General features: G+C 53.7%; 2 protein-coding genes across 6 annotated transcripts; both read right to left on the bottom strand.

Annotated features, from left to right (window-relative positions):
- Window positions 1–165: 165 nt before the first annotated feature.
- Window positions 166–2,513, bottom strand: Tnni3 (troponin I3, cardiac type). The gene is made up of 6 exons (XM_050130770.1): window positions 2,503–2,513; window positions 2,249–2,258; window positions 1,996–2,082; window positions 1,551–1,592; window positions 1,181–1,312; window positions 166–636 (listed from the first exon to the last, which is right to left on the bottom strand). The coding sequence occupies exons 1-6, from the start codon at window positions 2,511–2,513 to the stop codon at window positions 454–456; spliced, it is 465 nt and encodes a 154-aa protein (XP_049986727.1). The 3' UTR covers window positions 166–453.
- Window positions 2,514–3,193: 680 nt separating this feature from the next.
- Dnaaf3 (dynein axonemal assembly factor 3) lies at window positions 3,194–9,957 on the bottom strand. Of its 5 annotated transcripts, none has more exons than XM_050130683.1 (13): window positions 9,829–9,957; window positions 9,643–9,731; window positions 9,163–9,305; window positions 8,261–8,354; window positions 7,166–7,323; window positions 6,734–6,916; window positions 6,431–6,556; window positions 6,215–6,337; window positions 5,773–5,881; window positions 4,668–4,779; window positions 4,401–4,475; window positions 3,879–4,320; window positions 3,194–3,624 (listed from the first exon to the last, which is right to left on the bottom strand). In XM_050130683.1, the coding sequence occupies exons 2-13, from the start codon at window positions 9,725–9,727 to the stop codon at window positions 3,541–3,543; spliced, it is 1,734 nt and encodes a 577-aa protein (XP_049986640.1). In that variant the 5' UTR covers window positions 9,728–9,731; window positions 9,829–9,957; the 3' UTR covers window positions 3,194–3,540. The 5 variants fall into 5 exon arrangements, with proteins under 5 accessions (XP_049986640.1, XP_049986636.1, XP_049986637.1 ...); XM_050130681.1 differs by having other exon boundaries at window positions 3,199–3,962; window positions 4,005–4,320; window positions 9,829–9,956; XM_050130679.1 differs by having other exon boundaries at window positions 3,197–4,320; window positions 9,829–9,956.
- Between the last annotated feature and the right edge of the window lie 866 nt (window positions 9,958–10,823).

Genomic DNA, 10,823 nt, shown 5'->3' with positions numbered 1-10,823 from the left:
ATCCCAGCACTGGGGAGGCAGAAGCAGGCCAATCTCTCTGACTTCAAGGCCAGCCTGATCTACAGAGCGAGTTCCAGGACACGCTCCAAAGCTACAGAGAAACTCTTTCTCAAAAAAAAAAAAAAAAAGAAAGAAAGAAGAGAAAGAAAGAAAGGAAGGAAGGAAGGAAGGAAGGAAGGAAGGAAGAAAGAAAGAAAGAAAGAAAGAAAGAAAGAAAGAAAGAAAGAAAGAGAAAATGCCTCCAACTGCATGCATGCTCTTTTGGATGTTTCCGGCCCCATCAAAGCTTCTAACAGCCCAGCCCAGCAATGTGCAGATCTTGACTCCCTGACAGGGTCTCAATTAATTTACTATTCAATAGTCCAGTCATGCTGCCTTGTGCCGTCTCTCTGCTGAAACAACTTCCTTTCCCACGGTGTAGGCACGCCGCTAACTGCTTTCTGCTCCGAGTTCTCAAGCCCAGACAGCCATAGCTCTCAGCCTGAAGCCACAGACCTGGGGATGGCAGTCTACTGTGAGGGTGCCCAGACTCCCCAAGATTCCCACCTCAGTGATGTTCTTGGTGACTTTTGCTTCCACATCGTATCTCTCCTCATCCACTTTGTCCACCCGAGCATGGAGCTGCCGGCATAAGTCCTGATGAAAAAAGTGCATGTGTGTTGAGAGAGAGGCTGGAGAGTGGGTTCCCTGGTCTGAGGGAGGAGGCCTGGGCTCTGGTTCCCTGGGTCTGAGGGAGGAGGCCTGGGCTCTGGATCCCTGGGTCTGAGGGAGGAGGCCTGGGCTCTGGATCCCTGGGTCTGAAGGAGGAGGATTGGGCTCTGGATCCCTGGGTCTGAGGGAGGAGGCTTGGGCGCTAGGTTCCTGAGTTTGCGAGAGGAGTGCTGATATCTGGACTCCTGGGCCTGAGGAAGCAGGAGCTGGAAGGAAACAACATTGGCGTGAACTCCAGGGAACTTCAAGTAATATGGCTAGGAACCAAGAATCCTGAGACTTGGCGGGGAACGGCTGGAGAAATACACTGGGTTTTGGATGTTGTAACGCTGTCTGTATTGCTTGGCATAAGGTCCCGAGTGAAACGGGAAACCGTGATTGTGCTCCTGATACCCAAGGGTTGCCAGATCCGAAACATGGAACCTCCGGCCCCAGGTTCGGCAGGAATCCCTGCTTTCTGAGCTGATACCTGAAGCTCTTCAAAGCCCAGCCCATCCAACTCCAAAGGCTGGCACCGAGTGCTCAGAACGCGCCCTTTCTCTCCACGTCGCTCCTCTGCCTCACGCTCTATCTCCTGCTTCGCAATCTGCAGCATCAGAGTCTGCAGAACGGTTGAAGACAAGAGTGTTCCCAAGAGCATAGCAACAAAAAAATTCCCTCCATCTTCCAGAGAGACAGAACATCCAAGTTGGTATCTTTTACTCAAAAACTGTCTCGTTTCTGCGCACACATATTGGGGGGGGGGGGCGGGGAGGAGACGTCATGACACACTCCCAAATGAAACCACACCCAGAAAAGCTCCGCCCATAAAGGCCCTGCCCCTCTGAGCACGTCATCACCTTCAGCTGAAGTTTCCTCGAGGCGGAGATCTTAGACTTTTTCTGCCAGAATGACATGGAGAAAGGTCAGCGAGAGGTCCCAAAGCTGCAAGGCCCCACCTCTCACTCGAGTACAGGTACATTTGGGCCACCCGTTCTTCAGCTAGAACGCTGAGTTCACCGGAAGCTTGGGCTCTAACCAGAGCTACACACTGCCCATCTATCCACCGCTCCCCACCCCATCGCCTATGCCTTGCTGTGGGCAGCGAAGTCCCACCCCCAGGCAACTGTCACCAAGCCCAACCTGCACCTTTCAGAAATTCTGCCCCACCAATCGGGCTCCATCCATCACCAGAGTCCTGCCACCCCCGTCAAGGCCTTGGTGCCGCCCCTCCCTGGTCCCTGAGGAGTCTGCATCCAGAAGCCCCGCCCAGCGGTGACCCCACCCATTAGGACCCCGGCCCACCTTGGCGTGTGGCTCCGTGGCATAGGCTCGGTAGTTGGCAGAGGAGCGGCGTCGGATAGGGGCTGGTGCCGGCTGAGGGTCCCCAGCCTGGAGGTGGAGCAGACTACAATCACTGCCTAAACCCTCTCACCCTGTCCTTCCCGGGACCCTCACCTACAGCTGCAGGTTCCCCCGCCCACCGCGCCCCAGTCCCTTGCAGCGCCCACTCTGGGCCCAGGGTTCCCTGCTCCACTTCTTAGTTCACAGCGCTCACCGCATCGCTCCTGAAGGGAGAGAAATCGTGAAGAGGCAATCAATGACAGGGCTCCTACTGACCAAGAGGTCGGGGCTACTAACTTTCACTCCCTCGGACCCTGGGGGTCTGATTCTCAAATGCTTACTTATTTCCACTCAGAAATCTAACCACCCTTGCCTTCTACCATCTCAGGCCAAGCGCCCTGGAATCGCCCGATTACTCCTCTCCCCGTTCCTTGGGGATCCAGTCCAAGGTTACCAAGATTCACTTACTCGTCTGCCATGCTGATCCCTCAAGAGAGAGAAAGGGATCAGAGCTTCCTGGAGGGTCCTGGAGGGGTGTCCCCAGCGACCTTGGAGGTCTCTAGAGGTTGGGTCCCCTCTGGGCTGCTCGAGCCTCACTGAGGACACTGAGATAAGGGGCGAGGACAAAGACTAAATATACTGCAGTCTCCTCCCCTGCCCAGGACAAGAGATAACAGGGTGTGAGGGGAGGAGTGTGCAGAGCCCCAGTTGGATGACCAAGGTGCCCGAGGTCCACACCCCCCTCCTTCTGACTCTGGTGACCCAGCTCCCTCCTCCCTCAGACTCTGGAAAATCTGGAAGCCAGCCCCCTCTTCTCTCCAAGTCCAGAGTCCAGACTTCAACTTCCCCTGTTCACACCCAGAAATCCAGGCCCGTCCTTCCTCCTTCACACCTAGGGGTCCAAGCCCTGGTCCCTCCCTAAACTGCAGTCTTTCGGGGGCCTAGAATTTCTTGTGTCTCCTCTATTTGGGGGTCAGCTTCAGTGACCATAGCTTGTTTAGTTTGAATGCTCATGTGTCTGACCCCAGGTTGTGAAACACGACCAAGTTCATTTGTAAACCCACAAATAGGGCTTCTACTTGGCCCTCCTCCCTTTCTCCCCCACACTTCTCCCGGCACTGGACACCGATTGAGGACAGACACACAGAGGTGACCCTGGGCTCTTTATTTGAACCACATTGCGGGGGGGGGGGGGCGGTGTCCTCATCCTTCCCAACAGTAGCATGTCAGGAGAGACAGGCCCAAGGCAAAGGAGAAGACCTGGAACTCAGGGTGGTGCGCCCAGCCAGGGATCAGCCTCAGGATACCTCAGAGAACAATCTAGGGCCACCACCACCCTAATCATAGAGCTGAGTGGTTCGGGAAAGGAATCTAAAATTCTCGTCCTATCACTGGGGTTGAGAAAGAACCTAGAGTAAAACAGCATTCCAGCCAGCGACGGCCGAGGGCGGCTTATACGAGCCGGTGTCAGTCCTGGGCCTGCTTCAGTGGTTAAAGGGGGACCGCTTAGTTCCTGGGTTTGGGAGGTGTATTCACTGTGGATATAGCCATGGCTGGGTTTATCACTTCCGGAGGAGGGGCCAGGTCAGCCTGGGTCAAGCTGATTGCTTCTAGAGGAGTGGCCAGGTAAACACCTGGGGTGGGCCCATCTCTTCTAGAGGAGGGGCATGGTCAGCCTAGGGTGGGCTCATGGCTTCTAGAGGAGGGACAAGGTCAGCCTGGGGTGGGCTCTTCGCTTCTAGAGAAGGGGCCTGATCAGCTTGGGGTGAGCTAATCACTTCTAGAGGAGAAGCCTGGTCAGCCTGGGGTGGGCTCATCGCTTCTAGAGGAGAAGTGTGGTCAGCCTGGGGTGGGCTCATCACTTCTAGAGGAGAAGCCTGGTCAGCCTGGGGTGGGCTCGTCGCTTCTAGAGGAGAAGTGTGGTCAGCCTGGGGTGGGCTCATCACTTCTAGAGGAGAAGCCTGGTCAGCCTGGGGTGGGCTCATCACTTCTAGAGGAGGGACAAGGTCAGCCTGGGGTGGGCTCATCGCTTCTAGAGGAGGGACAAGGTCAGCCTGGAGTGGGTTTATCGCTTCTAGAGGAGGGGCTGGGACTTTACAGGGCACCAATGCAGATTCCACAGCTGAGTCTCCACTACCCATAGTAGAGTTCCCTAACTTGTAAAAGCGCAGAAAGGTCTCCGAGGGGGTGGCCCCTGTATGAGGGGCGAACCCAGCTGCCCGCGCTATCTCCTCAACACGGTCAGAAAACGCCTTCAACTCCTTGGGCCGCAGGTCCACCAAGTACCTGGTTCAGGAAACCGCATGTGAGAAAACTGGGTTTGGGGCCCGGCTGGGACCTTCCCACCCTGCTCCTCTCTGGCTCACCGAGCTAATTCCACAACCAGGTTTCCTCCAGGGGCCACGCAAGCCCCAAGCTCAGGGCTGAGAAGATGGACCATCCTGCGAAGAGAAAAGGCCCCAAGCTTAGGGCTTGAGAAGATGGGCCAGCCTGCGGATTCTAGGAGCTGTGACACACGGGTAAGGACGAAGGCCCTGAGCACGTGGAGACTGTAAAACTGATCCCTGGATCCCGAGAAAGAAGAAACCGGGCCTGATGCTAGGTCTCTATGGGCACACCTGTGTCCTGCTTACCCACAGGACACATAGAGCAGTTGGAACCGGCCCTTGTAGCAGGTCTTATGGTGGAGAGTCTGCGAAGACTCGAGGGACAGAAAGTGCATAGTAAAGGGTTCTCGAGTAGGCGCTGCAAGAAAAGGGAAGAAAAACATCAGTTCTGGGGCTGGAGAGAAGACTTACCCTGCTAAGAGAGTGTGCTACTCTTTGTACCTAGCACCAAAACTCATGTTGGACTGTTTATAACCACCTCTAACTCCTTTCTAGGGATATGCGCCCTCTTGTGGTCTCTGACAGCACCTACACGTGTATGTGCATATACACACAAAATCTAAATCTTAACGGAGGTAGTCAAAAAGACACACGAGTGGGCAGACAAACAAATAATGGAGTTCCTTGTTCTCTACTTTTGTTTTTGTTTTGTGACAGGTTCTCATCTTGTTGCTGATGATGTCTGGATTTGTTACCAAGAGCAGGCATTTCTTCCTGTCTCAGTCTCCTGAATGCTGGGATGACATGCATGACCACGCCTCCTCGCTTTCTTGGCTTTTTCTTTAGAGTTATTTTTTGGTGATGGTGTGTTCCTCAGTGTGCGTGTGAAAGGTCAGGTGACAACATTTTGGAGTCTGCTCTCTCCTTCCACTTTTACTTGCATCCCAGGGATCGAACTTGGGTTGCAATACCCTGATGGCAAGCACTGCTCCCTGCTGAGCTATCTTGTTCACTTTCCTTGTCCTTCTAGAAGCCCCCCCCCCTTTTCATCCTTTCTCTGAGCTGGATTCCCACAAATCTGGGGAGGTGGGCCCATGAGGCAGAGACCCATTTTGAATAGAGGAACAGGCTCTTAGGAAGGGATGAGCTAAGGGATGGAATAGTTAAGAGCGAAAGGCAGGATTCATGTGGCGAGCATGTCTGGGGGAATCTAGACAGTTTCCAGTTAGACCTCTACAGAGGACTGAGAATTCTCCTAGTGGTGGTGTCAGGATTTAGGAAAGGGGGGGAAAAGAGAGAAAAAGAGAACAGACATCAAAGAGAGGCCAACTGCCCAGATATTCCAAATTAGATCCATCCAAAATTGGGGAAAAAACAGCCCATCTGAAGTTTGCAGCTGCTGGCTTCCTACCATCCGGCTCGGGCGACTCCAGGTACTCCTGGATGGCTCTCGGGCCCCTCCAGGCGGCCACTTCTCTGAACAGCTCTGTAACATTGTGCTGCGTGATCTCGCTTGCAGTCTGCCCAGGAGAAAAGGCGAGGGGCCCCTATGTTAGCCTAGGAACCTTACGGGGGTGGCCTAGATTGGCTGGGGCCGGGCTTACTGTGCACAGGTGACAGCTAGAATTTCTTGTCGCTTTCCCAGGGCTGGGTTTAGGACATAGTAAGAGAACTGGATCGTAGCGCTCCCAAGTGGGGTCCAAGAGGTTGGGGACAGAACCTGTTACTTGGAGACACCGGACCGAAATGAGGGATGGAGCTCAAACAGGCATTTGGCGGAAGGGGCAGGACTTGGAAGACAGAAGGCAGGAACCTGCCTACTGGGCTGAACCCCAGCCCCGTCGGCCACACACCTTGACCGGTTGTCCGTTACTCGTCCGTAAGAGGCTCTGGTCGTCTGCCTCGATGCCAAAAGCTACAAAGGGGCCCGTGGCGATATCCCCCCAGTACCCGCGCGCTGCCACGCGTTCCCCACGCTGGAAAAAAAAACGGGAAAATGAGATCGCGAGTGACCTTGACTCATAGGTTGAACTAAAAGACTCAGAGCAAGCCTGGGGGTAGACACGCACGTGGCTCAGGAGGCGACCCGACGCCAGGGTCCTGTTGGGCACGTGGTAGGCACTTGAGTCTCTAAGTTCAAACGCAACACCTGTGTCCCTCCAGCGTCGGAATTCCTGGATGTGGATGACTTGGGCCTTGATGATGGAAAAGGACTTGATGGTCAATCTGGTATAGGAACCCCAACTCTATTCCTATAGGAATCACTCTCCCTCAGACCCCAGTCCTCCTTCCTCAGACCTGGGGTCAAAGTCCCAGCCCTCTTGCTTCACTCAGGACTCAGATGCCGGCCACCTGCTCCCAGGCTCCCTTACCCCTCGATCATGCAGCTTCATGCGCAGGTCCCAGTCTGCAACACCACGCCGGGCATCGTAGCGGGAACCCAGGTAGTGGCGCAGCCTCGAGTCCCAAAGGCGACTCATGGGAAACACCTCGGGTCCCTTCTCCCCTCCTGACCAGAAGCGGAACACGGCCTCCAGGGCATCCCGCTCGCGGAACTGCACAGCCACGGACACATGGAGATAGCCAGAGATACAGGGAAGGTTTCTCTTCAGTCCATTATAAGTGGGAATGAGGAGGGAGAGGGAGAGAGAGAGAGAGAGAGAGAGAGAGAGAGAGAGAGAGAGAGAGAGAGAGAAACTCAGCGAGAAAAGGCTCCCCTAACCCTATGACCCAATAGTAGGAGTCATCTCCGTTCTTCCCACAGGCCATGCTCCTTCCATCCCAGAGGTGGGCAGCTGTGGCACCTTGAGCGGCCGGAGGCTGAGCCAGGGTAGTTGCTCCTCCAGGCGATCAGGTTCAGGGACTAGATGAGACAGGCGGCTAGCCTGGTCGCGCACGAAGGCAGCTACTGAGGGTCGCAGCAGCGCGTTCCCCCACAGCTCCAGGAAGGTCTCACTCCGCTCTGGAGGGAGGTGGGAAGGAGGAGGCTGAATGGAAGATGTGGCAAACTTCACCAGTTCAGGAGCTGCAGCCACCACCCAGCACCGCAGATCGAAGCTGGGACTTCACGGAGGCAAGGCAAGCTGGCCTATAGCCTCAAGCCTCTTGAAATTTTGGGTTGTTTTTGGTTTTTGAGACAGGGTTTCTCTGCGTAGCCCTGGCTGTCCTGGAACTCACTCTGTAGAGTAGGTTGGACTGTAACTTACAGAGATCCACCTGCCTCTGCCTCTCAAGTGCTGGGATTAAAGGCATGCGCCACCACCACCCAGCTAAGCGCCATCACCACCCAGCTAGATGACAACTCCCAGGAGTCAGTTCTCTCGTCCTACCCAAGTGAGTCCAGAAATGAAACTCAGATCACCGAGCTCGGTAGCACCTTTACTAACTGAGCCAGTTCCATAGCCTCTGTTTGGTTTTCGAAATGGCATTTTATGCATCCCGCAGAACCTAGAACTCTATGTAGCCAAGGACAGCCTGAACTTCTGAACCTCCTAGCCTCCTCCCTAGTGCTGTGACAACCTGTGCCACCATACCAGGGGGCTACATCCCCAAAGTTTTACCTATTTAGTTAATTTTTTTAATGTATGAATGCTCTGTATGTACACCTGCATGCCAGAAGAGGACATCAAATCCTATTATAGATAGATGTGAGCCACCATGTGCTTGCTGGGAATTGAACTCAGGGCCTCTGGTTCTTCTCTCCAGAACCCTTATTTTGTGTTTTGTGTTTCACTATATTCCCAGGCTGGTCTGGGACTCACTCTGTGAGCCAGGTTGGCCTTGAACTTACAGAGATCTGCCCGCCCCTGCGCCATGCCCATCCCATCTCCAGAAGGCCAGTATCTTTGAAGGGAGAGGAAAGAGTCTTGAATTTGGATGCTAGGGTCTCGGCAACTGACCTTGAAGCCCCATCTTCTCGGGATCCTCTAGGGCTAGGCTGAAGATCAGCATGTGTCGTGCCACAGCTTCTAGATTATTCTCCAGCACATAAAACTGGAGGGACTACAGACAAGACAGTTCTACAGGTCTAGGAGCCGAGAAGACTAGCCTCCTGCACCCACCCTCCACCCCTACGGTGGAACACAACCAGGGGCTATGTACAAGCCAAGGCAGCACTCCCCCACTGAGCTACATTTCCCAGCTCTCTTTTTCTGTTTTCCTTCCTATTATGAGGCAAGGTCTCACTCGGTCATCATTGAACCCTGGCCTTCAACTCTCTGCAGCTCAGGATGGCTTTGAACTTGAGATGCTTCTCCTGTCTCAGCCTCCTGAGCAGCTGTGATGACAGGCTTGAAATACTAGGTCCAGGGGTTGGAGAGACGGCTCAGCAGTTAAGAGCACCAGCTCCTCTTCCAGAGATCCTGAGTGCAGTTTGCACCCACAACCATCTATAATAGAATCTGAAACCCTTTTCTGGCATGTGAGTATACATCAGAGCACACACATATAAATAAATAATTTTTTTTTAAAAAGAAAGAAACACTAAGTCCAGCTTGCCAGTTCCTTCTTCAGCCATAAGTCTAGATTCCAAACCATCCCTCGCACCACAACTGGATACCTGGTTTTGGGCTCTCCCTCTTTCTGAAGCCCAGGAGTCCCAAACCCCAGACCCTTACTTCCCCAGGACATGCATGGGTCTGAGGCCTCCAGCTTCCATCTCCTCAGACCCACAGCCTAGTCTCAAGCACTTTTCCTCTAGGACCCGGAAATTTTCATTCCTATTCTCTCTTCTCATAAGGGCTCAGGAATCTGGGCTCTCAGTTCATCCTGTCCCATCCACACCCCCAGAACCCCAGCTCACATTGAACCTCCTGAGAGGCCAGAGAGCCGCCCTGGATAGCGTCCGCAGCACGTGTCGCCCATCCACAGAGCCTAACAGCAGGGCATCCAACTCCGGGATCTTGTGCTCTGTCGCTGCCTGTGACTCTGGGTCCACGGGAGGACCTGGCAAGACAATAGCGGGCAGGGGCCAGCTTCCTAATCTTCATTTCCTGCAGCTGCCTTTAGAAGCTACGAATCCAGCAAGCTTGGTACCCCAGCCTGGGTTCCAAAGGCAGTTGTACCTCTGCATTATGGCATTCGATATCATCAAAGAAGATTGTGGGGGTGCTCCTCTCCCAAAGCCGCGCACACACACACACACACACACACACACACACACACACACACACACACACACATCCCCTGCCATGAACACAACTGCTATGAGGGGTGCACACATGGGGGTTGGAAAGGCACTTCTGTCTAAGACCGCATGTGGTCCTGAGGTAGAGAGACTCACTTTCAGCCTGTAGGTCTAGCGCTGGGGACAGACCCCACCAGGACACAGAGCCTAAGCCGGCGCCGGAGCCCGCAGGTGTGGTCATCGCCCTGCGGCACAGGGATCCTGGGAACTCATTTGTCCACCCGATCCCTTTCTCACTGCCCCTCGCTTCTTGCCCCTTCACCTCCAGGTTGATCCCCTCACCTTTACCCTTCCAAATATCCGGAGGTAGATCCTCTTTTGCAGAGTGCTGTGTTGAGCTCCAGAAAGCCCGCACAAACTGTTTTCTAGAGGCTCCGCCCTCTATGAGAAGTCAGCCAATAGGAGCATGTGGTCTTGCATCATTGTTATCAATTGACCAATGAACGTGAAAAGGCGCCGCTCACTACGAACGTTTGACCAATTAGAAGCGCCGAGGGACGGCTAGGCGTGGTCCGGAACAGGACGCCGGACGCGGTTGTCATGACGATACCCCAGTTAGAGGAGGGCGGAATCTGGATCAGTTCAAATTTCTAGGAAGGAAAGGGCTTAACTCGCTGCTTCTATTTACATTAGAACTGAACAAAATCTTTTTTTTCTGCTCTTTTTTTTTTTTAATGAGACAGCGTCCCTCTGTATTCGAGTTACTCCGAACTTGCAGCAATCCTCCTGTCTCACTCATCTGACTTCTGGGTTTTAAGTCGTGAGCTATCACCCCTGGCTTCGAATGGAATCTCTATAAATCCAAACTATAACGCGGAGCCCAGACTGGTGCCTTCAGATTTGTTTTCCTTTTTCGTTCACACCTGGGCTCTGAAGCTCTATAAATCCAAACTATAACGCGGAGCCCAGACTGGTGCCTTCAGATTTGTTTTCCTTTTTCGTTCACACCTGGGCTCTGACTGAATACAGGCCTCAACGGGTGGAAAGCAGGTCCCTGATCAGTAAATTTTCAGGCTGCTAATCACAGTCATTACTCAATATTGAATCCTTAGCTGGTGCTGTGGCAAAGACCTGTAATACCAGCACGGTTCCGTAGTTAAGGGCACTTGCTGCTCTCCTTGAGTACTGGAGAATTCAGTTCTCAGCATCCACAACAGGGGGATCACAACTTCCAGCTCCCAGGGATCGGACGCCTTCTTCTGGCTTCTTTGGGAACCCACAAACACCTCTCTCTCTCTCTCTCTCTCTCTCTCTCTCTCTCTCCCTCCCCCTCTCTC

The sequence above is a fragment of the Alexandromys fortis genome, unplaced genomic scaffold (assembly GCF_014885135.2).
Source record: "Alexandromys fortis isolate MF-2015 unplaced genomic scaffold, M_Fortis_MF-2015_v1.1 scaffold_344, whole genome shotgun sequence".
NCBI classification, from domain to species: Eukaryota; Metazoa; Chordata; class Mammalia; order Rodentia; family Cricetidae; genus Alexandromys; species Alexandromys fortis.
The sequence above is the reverse complement of the archived record's forward strand: the minus strand, read 5'-3'. Positions and strand labels throughout refer to the sequence as shown.